The sequence below is a fragment of the Ictidomys tridecemlineatus genome, chromosome X, assembly GCF_052094955.1.
Source record: "Ictidomys tridecemlineatus isolate mIctTri1 chromosome X, mIctTri1.hap1, whole genome shotgun sequence".
In the NCBI taxonomy this organism is placed as follows: Eukaryota; Metazoa; Chordata; class Mammalia; order Rodentia; family Sciuridae; genus Ictidomys; species Ictidomys tridecemlineatus.
In genome coordinates, this window is record NC_135493.1 from 33,538,350 (window position 1) to 33,564,341 (window position 25,992).

Below are 25,992 nucleotides of genomic sequence, written 5' to 3' on the forward strand. Positions count from 1 at the left end.
GTGCTGGAAATTAAACCCAGGACCTTTAGCATGCTAGGTTAGCACTCTCCAATCAAATTACACCCCAGCCCCATAAAGGTTTATGAACTTCATATATATAATCTCCTTTCCCTCTAATCATTCTCCAATATCACCTCAAATCTGTATGTATCAAAGTAACTGATATTATATATACATGTATATATATATGCATATATATTTACTTATTTATATTTATTTTGGCATTGAGTATTGAACCCAGGGGAGCTTTACCAGAGAGCTACATCCTAGTCTTTTTTATTTTTTCTTTTGAAATGGATCCTCATTAAATTGCCGAGGCTACCCTTGAACTTGTAATCTTTTGCTTCAGCCTCCCAAGTAGCTGGGATTATGGGCGTGCATCACTGCACTTGGCTGATTTATTTAAAGTCCAGAACTTTATTGTAAGAGATCACTTGTATTCATCTTTTTTAGCAATTGCCAGTTTTTACTCAGCATTGTGTCTACTTCTACCATATTCTTGCTAAAGCAAAGTGAATAAAGAAACTTTTTAGGTTAGGAATATGATATCACTGTGGCCTCTCTGCTTCTACTCTATAGTCCACACATTAGCATTTGAGAAACAATTAGTTACCTTCTAATAGAGTCCAGTCAATATCCTGGTTCTCTGGCTTAGTTAGTGCTGGGTATTTATTAAACAGGTTAGCCACAAAGGCTAAGTTCAGTTTGGGGTTTCCACTGACAACATCAGCAGGGGTAACAAACTGTCTGCAACCTAATTTATCTGCTTGTTGAAGCATACTCTCAGCTCTCTTCAAATCATCTGTTTCCTGTCGAAGTAGAATAAGAAGACATTTTATAAAAGACTATACTAAAAATAATGAAAAATTCCCTACAATCATAGGCTGAGTATACAATTGTACTTTCTTTTAGCTAACACATGGTACTTATTATAAAATTGTCTTGAATGCAAAAAAAGCTGGGGGAGGGCTCTGCAGGATATGCAGTACCTCTAAAACACACTAGGTGGCGCCAGATGATGTTTTAACTACTGAGTAGGTTTAACTCAATGGGGATAACATCTCTCATGCCAAAATGCATTATGAAAAAACCTAAATAAGAATTTTTAAAAAGGAAGACAAAGAAAACATTAAAAGTGTTCACATTTTAAAATTAGGTCCAAAGGAAGGTACACTGCTTAAAAAAATGAAGGACACTGAAAAACAAGGGGAAAAGAAGAGCAGAGAATCAGAGGTTAAAATGAGTGTTTGGAGAAGACTGAGGCACCTGGATGGTGGTGGGGAGACAGTCTCTGGGGTACAACCCTAAGGGAATATCACAGGTGAGGAGAAATGGAACATGATTGTGTAGGACCTTAAATGCTAAGCAGGGCATTTAGACTGAACTCTAGAGTCAGTGGGGGAATCCTTATAGGATTCTGAGCTGGGAATACACAAAGAAAAGTGTTTTAGGAAGATCAGTCAGGAAGGATTGGCTGGAGAAGGGCTGTATCAGAATCAGTATACTGGCACCATTTACCCAAGCCATGAGTCCATCAGATCAGCCATCCCTGACAGCTCCCTTAATCCCTTCTCCCTACCAAGAGTGACCTGAGCCGAAGAGTTTTATATTTTACACACACACAAAAATATAAGCATATAGGTCAGTTATAAATTCAGTTCTGGTAAAGGTAGAGTCAAAGAGTTTGGTCAATGTAATCTACTTGGTTCTGCTGCATAATAGGGCACATATGTGGATTTTGTTAATTAGTAGAATGCACATTCTGCTTCTAAAGGGTACAGAAAAACACAAAATTCTAAAATGTTGGGACCAAATAGTCTAGTCCATTCCTTCATGGGTGGGCAAAGTGAGATCCAATTTTAGGACAAAACTTGCCCAAGATCATTGAGCAAATTGGTGACATAACCAGGAAACATGGTCCCTGACAGTGATTCCCCAAATTGGGTTTCATGAATCAGGATTTTGTGAATGTATTCATATTACTCAACAAAGAAATATTACAGATGTATATATGAATATGTAGTCATTAAATCTATTACTGTAGTTATAATCCAAAATACTTGAAAGAGACTAGTCTCTAGTGCTTATTTTTATATACTTGCTTTGAATATTTCATTCGTATAAATGAATAAATAATTATGGAACTCACCAATAAATGAGCAAAATCAATCAAAGCTAGTTTTCCCCCTGAGTTATACATACAGTAACACTTAAAAAAAATAATGCTTAAAATTGCCAACATTATTACATGCAGTTATAAAAATTCTTTTTTAAAAAAATCTGTTTTTATTACTTCAACTACTGTCTGGTTCTAGTTTTTCTTTCTTTTAACAATTTTCTTCTGATTAGTTATACATGATCGTAGAATTTATTTTGACATATTACACATATATACAGTATAACTTCTCATTCTTCTGGTTATACGTGATATAGAATTACATTGGTTGTGTATTCTTGTAAGAAATAGACAACAATATTGTAAGGCTGTAGAATTCAAAAGAGCACCTATACTTACATTGAAACCTGACATGTTAATATCTATCCGTGGTTCACCTTCCTTTTGTCCTTTTGGCGCAATTTGATTGAGAAGATGGAAATAGGCTTTGGAATCCTACAAATGAATTGAAAATGTCAGTGAGATCACAATTATAAAGAGTGAATAATATAAGGCTTGGGCCTTATAGTCTATCTTCTTATTTAACTGATCTTTTCCCCAGGAAAAATCCACCTATCTGGCCTTAAATCTATCTGGTCTGTCTTGAATATGGACGAACTGGATTTTGACATGACTTTAAAATTTACTGAAATCACTGATACAATAATGCTAATAAATATTTCTGTACCTTCACTGAATTACTGAAGTCAACAAGCTGGATAATTAAAATAAGCATGGAAAAAAGTAGTAGAGCAGAGATCCAGGAAGCATAGGGAAAGAGAAGATAAACAAGTTATATCATTATAAGGCACAATATATACCATAATGTATGGCGAAGAGATCTGCTATGTTAACAATGTTTAATTATAAATTTAAATGAGAAACCCTTTAGTTAGCAAAATAACATTTACCTCTTTAGATTTGGAGTATACTTAAATAAACAAGCTTCTTTCTCTCTCTCTTTTATTTTTTTAGGTGCTGGGATTAAACCCAGGGCCTCACACATGCCAGGCAAGAGTTAAATGTTCTACCATTGAGCTATGCTCCCATCCCCAAATTTCTCTCTTTGTTTTAAGCTCCTAGATTCTTATCTTTTGACTACATAAAACAAAATGAAGTTGTTCATCTTGGGGGTGGGATGGGTGAATTAGGCTGTGTGGAAACTCTATAGAACACATCTTGGAAACCACTGTACTAGTGCAAATTCTAAGTTTCTTAACACACATGTCAGGTAAAATTCTGCCTCTCTGAAATACTAAAGGACAAGAACTTGAGTTCAATATTCCTTAATTCTGTCATATCTGAAGACTACCTGTCTAGCTGTGACAGTTTTCTATTATTGGGTCTTGAATATCCAGACAGGCTATAAAGGAGTGTTTCCTCTATAGACTGTGTACATCCTAATCCCCTGGGGAAGTTGCTCAGTATGTGGGTGACTGGTTCCAACCCCAGATCTGCCAGATATGAATCTCTCGTAGCTGCCAAGAAAGCTGTATTCTTCTTCTTCTTCTTCTTCTTCTTCTTCTTCTTTGTAGTACTGGTGACTGAACTTAGTAGTGCTGTACCACTGCAATATATCCCCAGCCCTTATTTTTTTCATTTTGAGACAGGGTCTTGCTGCGTTGCTGAAGCTGGCCTCAACCTTTCAATCCTACTGTCTCAGCTTTTCAAGTCTCTGGAATTATAGGCATATGCTATCATGCCTGGCAAAAGTTGCATCTTAAACCAGCCATGTAAGTAAATTTAAAATTCAGCATCATAAAAGACTCTTAAGAATGGGGATAATCAATGAGTGAAAGCCATTTCAAAGCAATTCATGAAATGTCAATCCAGATTCTATCATTTGTAGACAGAGGATTTACCTCTTAAGGAACAGTGCATTCCAGTTGCAAAAGTGCTTTTATTTCTAATTACTTACTAAATGTACATAAACAATTTATAATTTAATCCTATGCGTTTGAGAAGAACTGGTAGAGTAGATCCAGAAGAGTCTGTATTTACTACTCTGAAAGGAGTTTTACAGTGGACAATTTGAACTTGAATATAGATAAAGTGGAAGTTAGTTTTTATATTACCAAATAACTATTTGTATTTCAAAAAATTCAAAGCAGGCTTCATTGAAAAAAATTTCCTCTTGTACATTTAAAATACGTCCTAGACCATGGATCCATATACAAATGGTTTTCAGGAACACATCTATATATCTGGCCAGATATTTGTATAAGTTAAAAGAGGGGAAAGGGTCATCTGTCTAATAATTTGGGTATCCTTTTGCTAATCAGTAGAGCTAGTATTCCACTGCTTCCTTTCACCACTGAACAAACTGATACGAACACAGGGTATTGCTTTCATAGCCCTGTCAGTGTTTCAGTGACATCTGACGAAGATCTTCAAGTTTGTTCCTTGGGTCTGTTCATCTGGAGTTTCAAGAGTTGAGTCAGTTGATAAAACAGAGCACCTGCTGTCTCCTGGTATCACAGGGGATTGGTTTTAGGGCACCTTCCTCCCCTGGACACCAAAATCTGAGATGCTTAAGCCCCGTATATAAAATAGTGTATTACTTGCATATAACCTACACACATCCTTCATACAAATAATCTACAGATGATTTAAGTGTACGTGGAACCCAAGAATATGAGCGTGTCAACTGTATTTGCTACGGCATTTTGTCCCTCTCCATGTGAAAAGTCAAAGGTTGTATGTGGTGAGTAAATTCTTCCTTTCCTTTTCTTTTTTCTCTACTGCTCAAGGTTGAGTAGTGAGTGCCACATTAAATTTGACAGAAGAAATATTCGAGGGGCTTTTATGCAGTAAGTATTGTATTAGAGGTGGGCTTTAGTAGGAGGGCATTAGGACAGGGGCTGAGGTAGGAGACAAATAAAAAGTGCTCATCATTCCCTCAAAGAACTCAACCTCTAAAGATGAGGAAATATGACATGGCAGAAGCTGAATAAAAAAGGTGACAGGAATCTTGAGGCACCTCCTTTCTCTTCTAGTCTTTACTACAGACATACTGTGGCCTGGGAAAGACAGTTAACAATAGAAAATTCACGCATGACTGTTTTATACTCTTATGTTCCACAGTAGGCAAGTCGGGCATGGTGACGCAGGCCTGTAATCCCAGTTACTTGGGAGACAGAAGCAGGAGGATCAAAAGTTTGAGGCTAGCCTCAGCAAAAAAGACTCTGCCTCAGAAGAAAAGGATTGGGGATGTATCTTAATGGTAGAGTATCCCTGGATTCAATATCCCACATGGATGCACAGTAGACAGAATACAAAATATTACCACTATAATTCTTTTCTACAAAATGACTTGGTGCTCATGCTCCTGACTTGGCTCAACCTCTCTACTAGAATCTTCCATTAGGAGGACTGGGGGTGTGGCCCAGTGGAAAAGTACTTCCCTAGCATGCCACAGACCCTGGGTTCAATCTCTAGCACTGCAAAAATAAATAAGTGAAACTAAATTTTAAAAAAATCAGCCACCAAGGCCAAGAAGCAATAAGGCTTGATAATATACTATTAGAATTTTTCCCTCAGTTAAGATGGGATGAAATCCCCCAAGATCTTATATCCTTCCAAAGTGTTAAGGCTTTTTGCATGGGTACCTTGATGTCAGCACTAAAGTTGTTGATTTTTTGCCAGCCAGAGTTTTCCAAATGAAAGTTTGCCCATCTAAGTAGAAGCTCTTCTGGAGACAATTTCATAAGCTCCTCCAAGGTCTCACCATCCCGAAGCAAAGCAGCTAAAGCTAGAAAACAAAATATATGATCAATATATGATATAATAATGGTCATGACAAGTTCACTCAGTCTTTTGACACCCTAGTAAGTAACAGAGATGCAAGAACCTAATTAAAAAATAAATATGTAAGTAGACAATTATTAACAAGCTAACTGGTAGAGGCAGTATTATGAGAATGCACACCAAATATTAAAGTTATATAATTTATTTTTTCTTTTATAATTCTTCACATTCCAAATAAAGTTGTAGATTTTAGGTTTAATATTTTCACATCATGTTACAGTTATAGATAAATTGTTAACACTTTTAAAATCAGGAATCTGGGAAGGATATTTAAATTTGGAACCTTTTACTTAACCTTTTAATTAAAGCAGCCTAGAAACACTATAGTACTTATATTTAAGTATAATCAATTAACTTGCAGGATTAAATTTATTATTTATTTTTGGTACTAGAAATTGAGCCCAGAGGTACTCTACTACTGAGTTTTATCCCCAGCCCTTTTTATTTTGAGACAGGGTCTCACTAAGTTGCTGAAGCTAGCCTCGAACTTGCAGTTCCCCTATCTCAGCCTCAAGTCTCTGGGATTATAGGAGTATACTACTATGCCCAGAAAAACTAAATGATTTCTGAAGAGGTCCAAGTAATAATTTTATCAGGCATACTTCATCTTTGATGGATTCCTGTCAATATGGCAGTTACAGATTAAAAAAAAAGAACAGAGGCAAGATAGCTATTTGTATAAAACCTTCCTTCTATTTCCTACCCCATCAAATCAAAAGTTGCAAAGGATCAAATTGTCAGTCCCACATCTAGTACCTGATTTATCACATGAACCAATTTTTAAAAAAAATTTGTTTTCCCCCTTTCCTTCAAGTCCTTTAAGCAAGACTAACACAGCTGTGAAGGCCAGCAAAAGTAGGAGCAGGGTCTACAATCTCAGCTGCTTTGGATGCTAAGGCAGGAGGATCACAAGTTCAAAGCCAACCTGAATGAGACCCCCATCAACAACAACAATAATAATAAAAGGATAAACATAGGACCTTTTGAGTGGATTAAAAATGTAAAATTGTAAAAGCACAAAAGAAATCTTATATGAAAAATAAGACTTGTAAAAACTTAATGAACTTATTAAAAAATGAATAAACAATAATAGCATGAAAATTTTTTTTAAAAATAAGACTTGGTGGACATTTTAAGACCTGTGAAATACTTTTAGATTCCCAAATGTATACACGTCCTCAAAGGTAATTGGGGATAGAGATGGTGATGGTAGGAATCTCTGGAATAAAATATGAATATTTACAATGGTGTTCATTTTTTCTTCTCTCTTATTCTTTCCAAGGAGGATGCAATCCAGGTCCTTGCTCATGCTAGGCAAGCACTTTATCACTGAGTTACACCTCCTAATCCTTAATATTTTCAACTCTAGAGAGAGAGAGTGGTGTAGCACTTTCTAGGATTCAATAACAATTTTATTGCATTTAAAGTATACATTATATAAATTGATGATGTGATACAAAAATGTATACCTTATGCTACTAAAATGATGTTTCTGGGGCTGGGGTTGTAGCTCAGAGGAAAGAGTGCTCACCTAGCATGTGTGAGGCATTGGGTTCAATACTCAGTACTACATAAAAATAAAATAAAGGTATTGTATCTATCTACAAATAAAAATTAAATCTTTAAAAAAATGTTTCTGCTGGTTCAGGAAATGTGGGATCATCAAGGGTTAGTTAGAAGACTTTGGAAGAGGTCTAAATACATGATAGAATACAAAAGGTATCCAAAACCCTAACTGTCCATCTCATTCTACCATCTTGCCCCCAACCTCTGCCCAATTCAAAGTTCCTCCGTTCTTCCCTTGCCCTCTTTCCTCCATTATGGATCAGCATCCACTTATCAGAGGAAACATTTGGTCTTTGGTTTTTTGGGATTGGATTACTTCACTTAGCATGATATTCTCCAGCTCCATCCATTTACCTGTAAATGCCATAATTACCCTATGTATGGGTATGATTCCACTAATGGTGTGACTCTACATCATGTACAACCATAAAAGTGAGAAGTTGTGCTCCATTTGTGTAAAAAATAAAATAAAATTTAAAAAAATAAGTGCACAATTGTGGACCTGAAGATGGTGATGACATGAGGGTTGTGTGGACACAGCAAAAAAGGATATCAAGTTCCTTAATATCTGTTTTTGTACCTTTACTGTAAAATAAATTTTCAAGTGCCAGGCAAATGTTAATTACTACTAAAGAAGAGAATTATAATTAGACTGTTTTCCTAAATAACTCTATGGCATTAATGAATGTTAATTCTAATCATCTAATCACCTCAAGCTTGACAGTAAAAGCTTGACAGTTTGCATGATGAGAAAAAAAAAACCACTAAACAATTTCCAAAATACTGTGCTCTATTACCTTCGTTCCTGCTTAATTCAATGTCAGCGAACAAACCAATCTTAATGATCTGCCAAAGCAACCCCAAAACCAGATGAGGTTTCCCAGCCCGCAAGTCCTCCGCACCAATGTTCACAACATGACACCCGATGGCAGATGCAGAGTTCAGTGCCAGATTCAAGTTTTCCTGCAAGACAGCCAAATTACACACTTGCTTCTTGGCCTTCCAATTTTCCTTCAGTGAAAATGACACTCAATGAAGAAATTAATAACCTATATTAACTTCACCCAGACTTCAGAGTTAAAAAGCACAGTTAAATCAGATCCCTGCCTTGTTGCTATTATCTTTAGCAAAATTCCATGGGAAGTTGACATGGTATTTTTATCTGGTCCCTTTTGAATTATGCTGACATTAAATGAAAAGGCTGAGTAACCAAAGTAAGCATGTCCATGTTAGCAAAGTGTTATGTTTTTAAAAATGTCTTAATGAGAGTTCAATACTATGGCATACATCCAAATTCTTGCTTGAGGGAATTTTGCTACCTAATAGTCCAGTATTTAATCGATGGAAAAGAAAAATGCTCCTTCCTTAAGCATGTCAGTTAATTAAGAGTTCAAATATTTTCACTTATTTCTGCAACATTTGAACAAATTATCAAAAAATCATAGGGCTTTGAAGTTAGTCAGGGACATAACCTTCCAATATTAACCTCAAGCAAGCTTGCAAATCTGAATTCCAGGTTACTTTGTAATATCCACATAATAATGTGGGGACTAAATGAGAGTTGTGGGGACTAAATAAGAGCACAGAGAGTACAGAGAACAAATCTGGACTCAGTCATTTCATGGAAGAGGTGAGAAGAATGCATACCTGAATGATAAAGGGTGTAAGTTTCTTCTTGTTGATTGCTCTTTCATCAATTGTATCAGGCACTGAAAGGTTGATCATTTTACTAAAATAAAAATGGGGATGAAAAAAAGAGTTGATTTAAAGGGTTTTTATATTTACCAATATTTTAAGGCTTATCATAACATGTCTTTCACATAATCTAAAAAGCTAAATGCAACAGATAGCTTTTATCATGTTGATCACAAAAGATGTAATACAAAAAATGCAAATTTCTAAGGAAAAAAAAAGACCATGGCCTGGCACACACATGACTAACAACCCCCCCCTCCAAAAAAAAAAAAAACTACGAGATTTGAGTATTCTTTACATTGAATGACCCAAATATTGAAAAATGTTTCATTGAATAAAATTTTTTTGGTACTGGGGTTTGAATTCAGGAGCACTCTACCACTGAGCTACAGCCCCAACCCTTTTTATTTTATTTTGAAACAGGATCTCACTAACTGACCCACACTGTCCTCAAACTTGCCATCCTCCTGCCTCAGCCTCCCGAGTTGCCAGGATTATAGGCATGTGCCACTGTGTCCACCTGAATAACTGATAAAATCCAACACTAAAAATGCATCTCTTCTAAATTATTTAATTCACCATTTAAAACTGCCATTTAGCTGGGCACTGCGGAGCATGCTGTAATCCCAGTGGCTCAAGAGGCTGAGGCAGGAGGATCGTGAGTTCAAAGCCAGCTTCAACAACTTAGTGAGATACTAAGCAACTCAGTGAGACCTTGTCTCAAAATAAAAACAATAAAAAGGGGTAGGGATGTGGCTCAGTGGTTAAATACCCTTGAGTTCAATACCCAGTACCAATCAATCAATCAATAAATACTGCCTGCCATTTATCCACAAAGCAGCAAAATTAGTTGAGCTTGAAATTCTGTCATTCACCAAATGTTTACTGAGTGCCTTGATGATGATCCAGACACTGTATTTAATGCTGCTAATAGAGTGGTGAGAGAAAGGAAGGTTAGGCTACACTTTGTGATGTATCAGGAAGGATCTTCTCATTTGGTAAAATTTAGAGTTAGACTGACATTTCTTTTGTTTATAATACTGCCCTAATAAATTTTATTCTGCATTGGAAAACCATGCTTCTTTCCTTGCAAAATTTAACTGTTAAACAACCAAAATGACTTATTTACAAAAAGAGAAATTTTACATTTATTAGACTGTCATATGAAATATATGTATTGCATGATAACTAAGCACTGCATATGTAGCAATTTAATTAATGCTCACAACAGCCCCGTGAGCTAAGTACAGGTTGAGTGTTCCTTATCCAAAATGTTTGGACCAGAACTGTTTTGAACCTTGTATCTTTTTGGATTTGGGGATATTTGCATATACCTAATGAGATATCCTGGGGATGGGACTCAGGTCTAAACACAGGATTTATTTGACTCATATTCACCTTATTCACAAAGACTGAATGTAATTTTACACAGTATTTCTAGTGTATCTGTGTTTTGATGGTGACCCATCACAAGAGGTTAGATGTGAAGTTTTCCATTTGTGGCATCATGTCTACACTCAAAAGAGTTTTGGATTTTGGAGCAGTTTTGGATTTCAGAGTTTTGGACTAGGGATACTTAACCTGTATAATAATATGGAGATTATAATAGATGGAAACTTAAATGTAAAGGGCTCAACTGTCTGGACCATAGTTATATAGCTACTGAGTGACAAGGGCCCAGATATGAACCCAGGTGGATTGATCATGGAGCACTCTCTTTTTTTTTTTTTTTTTTTGTGTTGCTGGGTATTGAACCCAAGGCCATGTGCAAGCACTCTACCAACTGAGATATATCCCCAGCCCCATGGAACAAACTCTTAATCACGGTGCTACACTACCTCTATAAATAGGGGCAGCAATGGGCAGTGCTAATAATCTTTATCATTTCTACCAAGATACTGTTGGCTCTAGGGCAGCTGCAGTGAAAAAAGCATTTTTTCAGAAATAGGTCATTGAAGAGTGAGAACTGAAGAGTAGCACCCCCACACCTGGAAGCAATGGTATCTCAGAATAGATAGATACTGACATACTTAAATTCAACACAACTGTAATGTACTGCTTGCTCAGTGATGAGAAGAAGAAACTGGAAGCTGAGAGCTTTGCACTATAAAGAGGTAGGTCTCCAATCTCTGAGTTGTAGATTTAGAGACAGACTTAGAGATGAAATAAAAATAGCAGAACCAGGATAATTTCCCCTTTTCTTTATTTCCTGAGGTAAAGCTTTTGAGCATTCAGAAACAAACATATCAATGATGTGAAAAGCTAGTTTTTGAAATCTGGATCAAAAACAAGCTAATATATTTACCAAAGCACAATTCCGTCACCAACAGCTTTGAACAGGTCATCAGTGTTTGGATTCATTGGTATAACGTGTCTGCAATCAGGATCATTTTCCAAAGCTTTGTTTATCCAGTTAACAAAAGCGTATTTTTCTTCCTCTAAAATTATGATAAATGACAAGAAATTAATTCATTATTTGACTCAAAATCCTGAAATAGTCATACAGTAGTATTGAAAATTAGTGCGTCACAAACATGCCGTTATTCTCTTTGGAAACTCAGATACTTGGACTCAACATAGTGGCCATTAGGAATCACAACATCAACTAAAAGAACACAGCAGGTTAATTGGCCCTTAGAGAATTAGTTACAAAAATCTTTTTTAAAAAAATATTTATTTTTCAGTTGTGGTGCTGAGGATCGAATCCAATGCCTCACGCGTGCTAGGCGAGCGCTCTACCTCTTAGCCACAAACCCAGCCCCACGAAAATCTTTTTAAAATCACATTTATATCACCATAGAATCCCACTGTAATAAAGCCTATCATTGCATGTATTGTATCATGTCTCTTGCAAGCTAACAAAGCCATACAATAAACATGACTTCATGACAACTATCTGTTCCAAGCCCCAAAACATGTCACCAAAGACTTCTTTGTCTGGCATGTGTGAAGCACTGAGTTCGATTCTTAGCACCACATTAAAAAAAAAAAAAAAGGCATGCTGTTTACAACAACAAGAAAATAAAAATGAAATAAAGACATTAGGAGAATATGTATCCTAGAGCCCCTTCCTTACATGATGACATCATGATGTCCACTGTGTTAACCCAACACATGTGAAATTATTACCTGAGTAAGAATGTTGTGTTCCTTCGCTGGACAACTCTGAAGTTCCTCCCAGAGCACAAATCCCCTCTTTCCTGTTGATTGCCTTGCGGAAGGTTTTTGCAATATCACTGCTTTTTACCTCTTGGAAAATCTATTGATAAAAATAATTTTTTCATCCACATGAATTTAAAATTAGGCACAAGAAGAAGCACACTTATCTTCTTTTATTATTTTGATCACCTAGAGTGTTTTTCATAGGTGATGAGTGTTAAAAAGAAAACTTGATTTGAGTTTTGCAAGGCTAATTAAGTATAATACTACTGCTAAAGATGAAGCGCCAAAGCCAATTGCACACAATTGTCAAAAAACACTAAGTGCTCCATGCATTGAATCCACTTGAAGCCAAAAACTAGTGTGGTTCAAAGGCACAGTTAATCTATTAAGTTTCTATGAAAAAGGACGGCTCTGTTCTGTTCTTAGACAGAAAAAGCTGAAGGATTCCCCCTTCTTTAACTACAATTTTTAGTGCAAAGAAAGGTAAAAGTTTATTATTTATTTATTTTTCGCACTGGGGATTAAACCCAGGGATACTCTACCACTGAGCTACATTCCTGATATTCTTTGTTTTTTAATTTGAGTCAGGGTCTCACTAATAGTTGTCCAGGCTGGCCTTGAACTTGTGATCCTTCAGCTTAAGCCTCCTGAGTCTCTGGGATTACAGGTGTGTGTCACTACACTAAGATAAAAAAACATTTATGACTCACCCCCCCAAAAAAAAACATTTTGTGGTATAATGGGGAGCTCAGTAAGAGTTTGTTCAATCAAAAGTTACAAAATAATAAGGTGAAAAAATGTATAAGCTGGCAATAATAGATGACTATTGAGAACAGACATAGAGGCTTTTCAGTGATTGTCTTGTTTGGGTATTTATGAGTGTAACTTTTCTTCACAGTCAGAACTTGACTAATGAAGTTAATTTATACATTCTAACTGTACAAAAGCAGGTTGCAATAAAGCAAATTTTACATCATGGTGCAACCACTTGGTTGAATGAATAGACATTCTAAAGGTCCATATATTTCCTAAATACTGGAATTAGCCTAACCCCAAGTTTGCTTTTGGTCATTGCCAGTAAGAGGAACAAGATGTAGCAACTTCATAAAATTTAAATGCTTAATGAGGCTTGGGGTGCAGCTCAGTGGTAGCACAAGGGCCTAGCACATAAGGCTCTGGGTGTCTTGATTCCTAGCTGCACAAAAACATAAAAAATTAAAATGCTGTTTAGAACCCTTATTTAAATAGACTTGTCTATTAGGGGGTCCCTTGTCTTCTAGGGGGTCCCTTTTTGCAATTATTTCACCTAGGGAAAGTGGCTTTTTGAAATTTAAAAAGTTAGTTTTTCTTATTATGAGTGCTTTTGATTCAAGTGTCATTGACTTGTAAAAATTAAGTTATTTCAATGAACACAATTTCACTTGAATGATAAATTCAAATTTCTCTGTCATGTGAAAGTAGAAAAGCTTCTGTATTTGTCAGTAGTCCTATTACAAAGTCATCTTTTCCTACCACCTTTCTTAAATCCTGCCTTTCCTTGGCTCTACAGCATAATTTTATTTAGGAAAACAGTTAATAAGCAATAAGCTTGAAAAAAAATCAAGCTTACTCAATTCTCATAGCTGCAATTTTGTGCTACACCTATAATTTTAGAGGTGGTATTTTAGAATGGATATATGTATACACATAGACGCATACACATTAGCTACTCTAAATATTGCATACAATCAGTAAAATCACTCTTCCTCCTCTACGGCCATTATACTGACTTTTGTGCTAAGTATCAACAATGTGGTACTTGAATCATGCACTCCAGGTAATTTGAAATTATTAAAAATTTTATTTATTATCTGATTAGTCCAGTTTTTTTTTTGATACTGGGGAAAGAACCCTGGGGTGCTTGACCACTGAGGTACATCCCCAGCCCTTTATTATTTTGAGACAGGGTCACTCTGAGTTGCTTAGGGCTTTGCTAAGTTTTTGAATCTGGCTTTGAACTAGCGATCCTCCTGCCTCAGCCTCCTGAGCCACTGGGATTATAAGCATGCACCATCACACCTGGCCAGTCCAATTTTAATTTCATTTTCTTTTATCTTCCATTTCCAAATATTATACAACAAAAGCCTTAACTGCAATGCATTTTGATCCCACTACTTCCTCTTTGATAAGAATGCACCTGCTCAGTGAAAAGACAATTATTTACTAGTCTACCTCATTCTGAACTGTACTTTGTTTAGTAAAAAATTGTCAAGTAAGTTAAAATCTGACTGGTATGCATTTCCTCATATTTGAAATACTACAAATCTCTCACTGCAATGATAAAGAAATGTTACTGTCTCAGAGTGAGATATGAAAAGTTCATTTTTCTTATTATGAGGACTTTTTAAAATTTTTTTTTATTTTTATTTTTTATTGTTGGTCGTTCAAAACATTACATAGTTCTTAATATATCATATTTCACAGTTGAGGACTTTTGATTCAAGTGTCATTGACTTGTAAAAATTAGGTTGTCTCAATGAACACAATTTCACTTGAATGATAAATCCAAATTTCTCTGTTATGAAAAGTAAAATAATTCAAATGAGAACAAAAAAAGAATGTCTCTGTTGTACAATATCCTAATGCAATTACTTTCACAGCTCTAATAAAACTCCTAATGACTGAGAATGACATGCAAAACTGTAATTAAAGTTGTTAATTCTCAATTGTCTTATAAAAGTTTCATGACCTTCACTTTTCTTCCTTTTTTACTCTGCCTGCCTGCCTTTCCTTTCTTGAACCCAGGGCCTCAGGCATGCTAAACAAGTGTTCTACTAGGAATATACATGCCCCCAGCCTCTACTTTCCAAATATTTTTAAATAAATTATTTCAGTTAACCTCTATTTTTCAATTTCATAGTATTTCCCTCTGTTTCTTAGATTCAAAATTTTTTAAATGGTAGAAAATTGAAAATTTCTTTATCTCTTAAATTGATTTCACTATATAAGAATTTGCATTTTCCTTTCTAGTTTAGTAAAGAGTGTGGAGTGATGATAAAATCATTTGAGTACAAGCTTTGGCTTAACAAAAATCTCAGAAATCAGAGATAGTACAAGGCTGATCACTGTGCTAGAGTGTTCTCAATGAATCTTTTCAAAGCTGCCATTGTGATCCTAATGAGCTCACTGTTTTGTGCTGTTTTCTCTCCATGAGGAAGGACCTGCTATCATCTGTAAACAAACTCCTGGTATATCCTGATCAGGCAGTAATATCTACTCTCATTCTATACATTTATTTCTTGTTCCTCTCAAAGGAATTTGTTTCATCACCTTCCTCTCAAAGACCCTCAGCAACTAGCTAGCTTCTTTTGACCCCTAAATTAGCCTGGCACAGGCATAGTGGCCAAACCAAAACAATCTAGAGGCATATGACTTAAGAAGGAAAGATTTCAGAAAAATTGCCCCCCCCCCAAAAAAAGATAAAACAACAACAAAAAAACCAAAATCGAGTATATTCCATGGTTTGGGGCTTGTTTCCAAAGTAGCAGGTTTGAATTTTTTAAAAATTTGTTTTAAACCCTGCACTTGGAAAAAAATACTATATTTTTCTTAAAAACAAACAAACAACAACAACAAGAAACAGTAGCCAGGCATGGTGGCATAGGCCTGTAATCTGAGCTATTTGGGAGGCTGAGGCAGGAGGATTGCCTGAGCCCATGAGTTTGGGCCAGTTTGGATAACCTAGCAAGACACTATCTCTAAACAAACAAATCAACAAACAAATGAACAAATAAAAAAAAAAAAGAAACAACCACTTCAACAACTACGTAGCACTTTACTTATATTAAGCAATCTAATCCTGTGAGGTCCATACTATTAGTAAAAGTTCTCAAAAAGGTGAACAACTCATTGTTATTATGCAAGAGCAAGTGTGTCACCGTGAAAATGAGAATACAGTCATCTCTGCTCAGAGAAATTATTGCCATACCAGCCTTTCACAATTAAAGGAAAAAATGTCCTATTATCTTCTAAGTATAAAATTCTACTAATTTAGTTTTGAAATACTTAGAAAAAACAAAAGTAGATAAAAGCAGATAATTAAATTTAATTTTCTCATTTAAAAATTTACATATAATTTGGGGAGTCTTCTTCCACTGATCATATATTCTTCTCCAAAATTAATATAAACTGATTTTATAACTTGGTTTACAATTAACACCCTTGTGGCTGCAATTCAAATCAAAAACCAAAAACTTAACATGCAAGAACATGTTTCTTTCTCTTTCCTTAAGCTAACACCTGACAGGAATAACCTACTCCCTGTTTCTTAGATAACTAAGCTTTACTCATGTTTTGTTTGACAATTTGTAAGATGTTTCATTGATGACAGAGCAGATGGGAGTGGACAGACATTTGGTTCAATTCCATCTTTCAGTATAGTCATAGTAGCACCATTCTGAAACTTCAGGCAGTTAACTTCACTGCCCTTTAGACTTCAAGCTACTTGAAGAGCAGAGAGATACTAGAAAAAGCCCCTAAGTCCTCTGGGTAATTCTGGTCAAGTCACTTCATTTTTCAGGAACTGATGTTTGTTCGAATTTGAAGAATTAAGGAGTGTAAACATTTCAATTCCTTCTAATTCTAAAACTTAATTTTAAAATATCCTCATTAATATTTGTTTTCCAAAAAATCCCTGATGTACCAAAATTATTATGCCTGTCTTTAACCTTTAAAAAAAAATGTATGACCGCAATCTTACCTTATCGCTTAAAAGCCACTAAAAGCCATGTAGAAACTACAATGTTTCAAAATACACAGATTTAAAAATTTCCCCAAGATCATTTTTTTTCCCACAGAAACTTTCACAATTTTATCCTTAACATCACTAGCATAATACAAATCTTAATGTTTTAGGCCTATTCTTAGCAGATTAAAAGCTTCTGAGCTGTAAACTGTGCCTAAAATAAGTAATCATAGTTAACTACTGCTCTGAGGTGCTTTAAATTCACAATTAAACATGCAGTTATAAGGAGAGCAAGTTATACAGAAGGCATGCAAGTGCTCAAATTGCAAATCAACTGCAACTTACTATTGAACACAGAATTCAAAACAAAGGCTTTGGCCATAACTGGAGACAAAAACGGTGGGAGGAAATCAGGATTTCAAAAGAAAAATGGCAAGAACTGTATCATTATCATTATAACATGAGTCTGCATTTTAAAAATAGCAACACCCCCACAAAATGCTAACAGCAGAGTAGGGTCATTACTTAGTTATTTCTTCCTTGACCTCTGGAGTTAATTCCAATTAGAGAGAATATCAGAATTTTACCTGCCATAGTGAGCAATGGTGACTGATGGGAGTTTATGTTGTAATTTCAGCTGTCTTTGGGCAAAAATGAACCATGGAAAAGGAAGATAGAAGTGCCAAGAAGTTTGTGACAAATATTAGGCATTAATGACTAGTATGCAATATATTGAAAACAATGCCTAATAAGATGTAGTCAAGCTGGTGTGGTGGCGCACGCCTATAATCCCAGCAGCTAGGGAGACTGAGACAAGAGTATCGTGAGTTCAAAGCCAGCCTCAGTAAAAGTGAGGTGCCAAGCAACTCAGCGAGACCCTGTCTCTAAATAAAATACAAAAAGAGTTGGGGATGTGGCTCAGTGGCTAAGTGCCCCTGAACTTATTCCCCAGTACAAAAAAAAAAAAAAAAAAAAAAGATGTAGTCAAGCTGGGCACAGTGGCACACACCTGGTAAGCCCAGCAGCTCGGGAGGCCCAGACAGGAGGATCACAAGTTCAAAGCCAGCCTCAGCAAAAAGTGAGGCGCTAAACAACTCAGTGAGACCCTGTCTTTAAATAAAATACAAAAAAGGGCTGGGGATATGGCTCAGTGGTTGAGTGCCCCTGAGTTCAATCCCCAGTACCCCCCCCCAATGTATTCATATTCAGCCTTCAATAATAAATAAATCCATAAAATCTGAAGTATGTTCTTAATTGAAACAAGAAGCAATAAGTATTCTTTAATGTATATCTCCAACAATTCCTCAATAAATCTAGACTGAAAATGGCATAAGTCTAGAAAATCGAGACCTCCAATTGTTAGCAGCTAAAAAAGTTAGGCCTCAATAAAGAACCATATATAGACTCTCCAAGCCCCAGTCAGGGAACACCAACCTAATTGCTTGGGGTTGGATGAGGAGAATCATGAGATCAACCCCTAACCTTGAGGAGCATATGATGATACTAGAGAAGAAAACAAAAATTTTACATGCCTCTTCCAACGACTAAAAAGATATGCTTCTAACTTTTAATTATCAAAATGATCGCCCTAGAGAAAATGGTACAGTTAAATACCACCACCACAGGAGTTGAAAACATCTTTTTAATCAGAAAGTTTAGCTCAGGAAGCTTCTAAGACTGTGAGTCAGGGTATATCATTAAAATTGTGGAGCACACTGTTCACCACAGGAGAAAGAAAGAACACTTCAAGGATGTCATTTAGCACCTCGAAAGATGCCCTGTAATGAAGTCCCAATGGAGACTTTTCACCTTCCACATTGAGCATTGTGTTGTATCTTGGTTCCTGTCAGTGTTCTTCTCAATTCTTTTGTCAAGAGATTCTGGTTGCTGAAAGAACTAACTGAATTTTAATGGGCAGGATGACAGAGATATTATTAGTTGTAAGAGTACCACATGATATATTTAACAACTTAATAGCAATTATAAGATCCCACTAGACAAAGCAACAATCACTACTTTTAATAATTGTGGTTTTTCACATACTTACATAAACAAATTCATCAAAACTTATCTTCCCATCCTTATTCCTGTCACCATCCAGCATGAGTTTTTGAATAATTTCTCTTACTTTATATCCCGGCAATGGCATATTAGCTTCCTTGAAAAGCTCATGGAGTTCATAGTCACAAATGAATCCATTGCTGTTGAGATCTTTGTAAAAGAGACAGGCAAGGAAAAAAAATTAGAAGAAATAAACTAAGTATTTCCCACTTTTTGGCTCAGTTCATAAGCATATTTTCTAATTGCTTGTAACCTAAGGATGTTTGATGTTTGAAAGGCAGATGTAAAGTTTAATAGAATGAGTAAGGTTTTATATCATGCTACCTTGTATTTTAAACTGTATGAGAAATTCTACTTACAAATGGCACCCCTAAAGCTAGGGACACAGCTCAGTTGCTATAGTGCTTGCCTAGCATGTACAAGCCCTGGGTTCAATCTCTAGCACCCCCCCCCCCAAAAAAAAAGCACCTATAATTTAAGTATGGTTAGTTAATAATACTATTATTATTAAATCACAAAACTAAGAGGACTTTTTTAAAACAATATATTATATACCAACAAAACATTGCCATACTGTGGTATTAAACAATTCCTTCTATAACTATTTAGTTTTACATTTCTATTCTTTCATTAGTCTAAAAGAAGTTTTATGGATTAGCACTGATTCTATTTTTTTGGTACTAGCAATTAAACCCAGGGGAAAACTTAACCACTGAGCTATATCCCCAGGCCTTTTAATATTTTATTTTGAGACAGGGTCTCGATAAGTTGCTGAGGCTGGCTTTGACTTGTGATCTCCTGCCTCAGCGTCCAAGTGTGTGCCACTGCACCTAGCAGCACTGATTCTATTTTAAAGCATACCTGAAATAAAACAAATATCAATTTTTAAAAAAGAGTTAATGTAAACAAAAATTAATCCAAGCCAAACATAGAATTCATAAAAATAAATGCAGTACTAAGTAAAGCAGATGTTTATTATGATTTCATAAATAAACTTTTTATCTTTGTGCTACTCCAGTTTTAACAGAATATGTATTGAAGTGCTCATTGAATGATGCTTATTCTGAAACTCTTCAAAAGGAGAAAGAAAAACATGGAAAATAATCAAAAGTTGGTTTATTGAAAAAGAGTGCTGGGCTAAGGATATAGCTCAGTGGTAGAGCGCTTGCCTAGCATGCACAAGGCCCTGGTTCCATCCCCAACACTGGAAAAAAAAAAACCATAAGAAATGTCCTAAGGGCTGTAATCACTTGCATATATTTTTTAGTGAATAAATTTTGACTTTCAGCTGTGGTATCAAATATTTAAGTTAAATTGTAGCAGAAACAAATAACCTGAATAGAGAAATGTCAAGATTACCACAACAGCATTCAGAAATGACACAAGATTACCACAATAGCATTCAAAGAAATGTATTGTGAATAGGTAACTTTATTTGATACATTACTAGGTACTGTTTTGGGACTGAGGATACTATAGCCAACAAAAGAATATCTTGCACTCAAGCAGCTCATATTCTAATGACAATTAATAAACAACACTTAACAGGCAATATGACTATAAAATACTATATATAGTAAAATACCAATATAAGTGCTAAAAATATAAAGTAAATAAAGCAGGCTATCAGGTGTTAGACCAGGGGCTGTTATTTTGGCCCTGAAGAGACATTCAAGAAATGTCCAGAGACTTTTTTTTTTTTTTTGGTTGTACTGCAATTGAATCCAGGGGTGCTCTACTACTGAGCTATACCTCAGCTTTTTTACTTTTATTCTGAGATAGGGTCTCACTATGCTGCCCAGGCTGGACTTGAACTTGCAATCCTCTCTTGGCTGTTCGGGATTGTTCAGGTGCACCAAAGCCCATGCTGGACTGGAAACATTTTTGGCATCTAGTGGATAGAGGCTAGAGATATTACTGTTAAACATGCTACAATGCACATTATTCCCCCCTACAACTGTTCAACAAAGAATTATGAAGCTCAAAATGTAAACAGTAGGGCTGGGATGTAGCTCAGTGGTAGAGCACTTTCCTAAGTATGTGCAAGGTTCTGGGTTTAATTCCCAGAGAGTATTGATGTCATCAAGTAAGCCTGGGTTAGAGTGACATTGGTGAGGGTGTGTGTATGCACTTAGATAGAATGGTCAGGGAAGACTACTTTTATGAGATTATACTTGAATACAGACTTGCAGGAGGTAAAGGAGCAAATCATGAATATTTGAGGGAAGAGAGCTCTGGTAGAAGAAATTGCAAATGCAAATTCAGATACATAAGTACACCTGGTGGGCTGGGGTTGTAGGGCAGTAGTACAGCACTTGCCTAGCATGTACCATTTGGCTCTCAGCATCACATATAAATAAATAAATAAATAAATAAATAAATAAAATAAGGGTCTATTAACAAACAAAACAAAACAACAACAACATCAACAACAAAAAAAAAAGAAAGAAAGAAAAGAAAGAAAGAAACAAAAGTACATCTGGTGTATTTTGGGAACTGCAGAGAGAGCAGAGTGGGTAAGAGGGAAATCAAGAGATCAGATCAAGAAGCAGGATTATGCAAATTCTTTTAGGCCATAGCACATAATTTAAGACTTTTATCTAGGGTGATCTAAGCACAATCATATTAGCTAACTTTTGTTAATTATTAAAATATCAAATATCCTATATGAAACCCTTTCACCAATACTTTGAATGTTGACTAATCATTTTACTTATTTATTTATTTTGCAGTGATGGAGATTAAACCCAGGGCATGTTGAAGGCTAGACAAGCACTTTATCACTGAACTATATTCCAAGCCCAAAGGTTGATGAAATTCTATCTTTAGATCTTTAGTTTTAATCCTTTTCTTTTTTTGGGGGGGGTACTGTGGATTGAACCCAGAGGCACCTAACCACTGAACCATATCCCCAGCCCTTTTTATATTTTATTTATTTATTTATTTATTTATTATTTTTTTAAGAGTATTTTTTTTATTGGTTGTTCAAAACATTACAAAGCTTTTGACATATCATGTTTCATACATTAGATTCAAGTTGGTTATGAACTCCCATTTTTACCCCAAATACAGATTGCAGAATCACATCTGTTACATATCCACAATTTTACATAATGCCCTATTAGTAACTGTTGTATTCTGCTACCTTTCCTATCCTCTACTATCCCCCCTCCCCTCCCCTCCCATCTTGTCTCTCTACCCCATCTACTGTATTTCACTTCTCTCCTTGTTTATTTACCCATTCCCCTCGCAACCTCTTATGTGTGATTTAGTATATTTTATTTAGAGACAGGGTCTCACTGAGTTGCTTAGGGCCTCCCTAAATTGCTGGCTTTGAACTTGCAATCCTCCTGCCTCAGCTTCCTGAGTTGTTGAGATTACAGGTATGGGTCTCCATGCTCAGCTATCTTTAATTTTATTGCAATACATTTCTCGAGTTAAATAAGTAAATAAATATTTTGGTGTGGGAGCAGTGTTGGGAATGAACCCCAGGGCTTCATATATGGGAAGCAAGAACTCTACCACTGAGTGCTGCATATCCTATCCCTTAGAATCAAATAGTCTTAAAACACTAATTAATACATTTAAAAATCTATCAGTGAAAATATCTGGGGCTGGAGTTGTAGCTCAGTGCTAGAGTGCTTGCTTGGCACTGTGTTCGATTCTCAGCACTGTATATAAATAAATAAAGGGGGTTGGGGATATGGCTCAAGTGGTAGCGTGCTCGCCTGGCATGCGTGCGGCCTGGGTTCGATCCTCAGCACCACATACCAACAAAGATGTTGTGTCCGCCGAGAACTAAAAAATAAATATTAAAAAATTCTCTCTCTCCCCCCCTCTCTCTTTCTCTCTAAAAATAAATAAATAAATAAATAAATGTCCATTGAGAACTAAAAAAATACAAAAAAAAAAAAAAGAAAGAAAGAAAATATCTGGCTGGGTGCAGTGGTGCACACCTATAATCCTAGTAGCTCAGGAGGCTGAGGAAGGAGGATCACGAGTTCAACTCAGCCTCAGCAAAAGCGAGGTGCTAAGCAACTCAGTGAGACCCTGTCTCTAAGTAAAACAATATAGGGCTGGGGATGTAACTCAGCAGTGGAGTGCCCCTGAGTTCAATACCAGATATGCCCCCCAAAGGAAAATATCTGTACTTTAAAAACAGCATTCATACACTACTCAACATTTGTGAAAAAAAATCACTAAAATTTCCTTCAAGGTACACATAAAACTGTTTATATTTAGAAATCAAACCGGCAACAACATGTGCAGTTGCTAAAAAGAAGGAAGCAACCCACATGGCACTGTGGCAGAATTTGAGCAACTCTTTACATATTAAAGTACTGAGTTTTAACACACCTGCTCCTGTGTGCATACCAATCTGTTTCTCCATTTTCCTTATAAAATTAACATGGAGCTCAGTAATAGGGACTAAGTGTGACATATGAAAGGTACACAGCATAGTTGAAGGATATACAATGGAATCTAATTTCAACTTGGCTACTAATTTGTACAAGTTACTTCTCCAGTGATTTGGGGTTCGTGAGACTAAGACAGGAGGTTTAAAAAGTTAGCCTCAGCAAAGTTGAGGCACTAAGCAACTCAGTGAGACCCTGTCTCTCTTTTTTTTTGAAGAGAGAGAGAGAGAGAGAGAGAGAGAGAAGGGAGAGTTTATAATATTTATTTTTTAGTTTTCGGCGGACACAACATCTTTGTATTTTACATATTAACTGAGGATGGAACCTGGGCCGCACACATGCCAGGCAAGCGCACTACCGCTTGAGCCTCGTCCCCAGCCCCAACCCTGTCTCTTAATAAAATACAAAATAGGGCTGGAGATGTGGCTCAGTGGTCTAGTGCCCCTAAGTTCAATTCCAGGTACCAAAACAAACAAACAAAAAAACCCAAAAGGAGTGACTTGGATGAAACGACCTCTAAAAGGTCCTTTTGGGCTCTATTTCACTGATTCTATATCAGAATACACGGGATTTCACAACCTCCTACCACCACATACATAACTTTGAAAATAAGAGAATAATAATGTATGTTAAAAACAGATATAGAGTGATTAACATTCGAATTATGCCTATACCTCATTACCTGAATATAACATTCTTTCATTTTTCATTTTATAATATCTTTATTAAAATGTTGTCCACTTTAAATAGTTCCCCACTCCATGGTACTAGGGATTGAACCCAGAGGCGCTTTACCACTGAGCCACATCTCCTCTTTTTAAAATATTTTGAGACAAGGTCTTGCTAAGTTTCTGAGGCTGGCCTCAAACTTGCACTCCTGTCTCAGCCTTAGTTATGAGTCACAGGTGTGCCACCAAGCCTGGCTCTTAAATGATTTTTTTAAAATTGGTTGTTCACAACATTACACAGCTCTTGACATATCATATTTCATACATTAGATTGAAGTGGGTTATGAACTCCCAATTTTTACCCCAAATGCAGATTGCAGAATCACGTCGGTTACACATCCACAATTTTACATAATGCCCAATTAGTAACTGTTGTATTCTGCTACCTTTCCTAAGTGGCAGCGCGCTCGCCTGGCATGCGTGCGGCCCAGGTTCGATCCTCAGCACCACATACCAACAAAGATGTTGTGTCCGCCGAGAACTAAAAAATAAATATTAAAAATTCTCTCTCTCTCCTCTCTCTCTAAAAAAAAGTCTTAAATGATTTTTGATGGAAAATGTATTTTCCTTTTCTTTGACTTCTGAAATGGTTCCATTTTAGAGCTAACAAATAATAGGTACTGGATAATTGTTCTTTTGGTATACTTGAAGTGGAAAGGTAGAGAAATTTTAAGCTAGATATTGGAAAACTACTATGGATTCAAAGTTATATGAAACTAACCAAGGCCCTGAGAGTCCATCTGGTGGTTTATTTCTATTAGGTGGAAATAGAGGTTTGGGTAAAAGGGAGAACTACTGCTTGCATGAACGCTCTCTGCAATAACCTCTGTTGAGCATTAATTACAAGACAGCTCACTGATGTGATTAAAAGATGCCAGGAAGTAGCCACCCAAAATGTAACCAACATAAAATAACCACATGTGGAAACTCCATTTCAAAGTAAGGGTAGTAATAATAGATGCTTTTAGTAAGGGACAGGAAAACTTGAAATGGAGTTGCAGGAACAATTTGTCATTACATGACAATCTTCCTTATTAGGCTGAATATCTCTTGATAAAGACACTCTTGAATCTTTTTTTTTAAATCTCCTACCACAATACATATCACAGTGGCTTGCATACAGTAAGCAATGGGAAAAAATGTTTGTGGAATCCCTGATTCTCAGTCATGAAGCAGAGAAAGAATGCTGTAATCCTAGATGAGCACTTAAAAACAAAACGAAACTAAAATGTCAAAAATTCTGAAATAGCACTAGAAAGCCTGAATGGTAATTCATCAGGAAACCAGAACTTGACAGAAATATCCCTTAAATAACATTCAATCTCATTCCCTTTGTTCTAATCCTGTCCCCACCCAGTGGCCTTCAGATCTGTAATTTGGTTTCCTAAGTGAACACACCCACTAAGGAGGGCTGAAGTAGACAAGCAGCTTTGGCTCTCAGGTCAGGTCTCTTTCCAAATGTGGAAACCTGCCCTGGCTTTAGTATGAAATACCATTAGCCAGGTGTGGTGGTTGTGCCTGTAGTTCCAGCTACTGGGGAGGCTGAGGCAGGAGGATGCATGGAGCCCAGGGGTTGGAAGCCAGCCTGGGCAACATAGCAAGACCCCCTCTCAAAAGAAAAGAAAGAAAGAAGTACCATGTGTGCTTGAGTTACCCCCCAGGGTTCACTGAGTACCTACT

The 25,992-nt window shown here is 36.2% G+C and overlaps 1 protein-coding gene across 3 annotated transcripts in view; it reads right to left on the reverse strand.

Annotated features, from left to right (window-relative positions):
• Window positions 1-25,992, reverse strand: part of Pls3 (plastin 3) — an 89,028-nt gene that overhangs the window by 7,741 nt on the left and 55,295 nt on the right. For 2 of the 3 annotated variants that reach the window (XM_021725189.3, XM_021725190.3), the window contains exons 3-11: window positions 19,156-19,319; window positions 12,353-12,482; window positions 11,529-11,661; window positions 9,176-9,257; window positions 8,326-8,491; window positions 5,764-5,906; window positions 2,844-2,870; window positions 2,516-2,611; window positions 614-809 (exon numbers count right to left, since the gene is read on the reverse strand). In XM_021725189.3, coding sequence (XP_021580864.1) covers window positions 614-809; window positions 2,516-2,611; window positions 2,844-2,870; window positions 5,764-5,906; window positions 8,326-8,491; window positions 9,176-9,257; window positions 11,529-11,661; window positions 12,353-12,482; window positions 19,156-19,319 — 1,137 coding nt within the window. The remainder of the gene's footprint in view (window positions 1-613; window positions 810-2,515; window positions 2,612-2,843; window positions 2,871-5,763; window positions 5,907-8,325; window positions 8,492-9,175; window positions 9,258-11,528; window positions 11,662-12,352; window positions 12,483-19,155; window positions 19,320-25,992) is intronic. The other variant, XM_005323330.4, reaches the window with a different exon arrangement.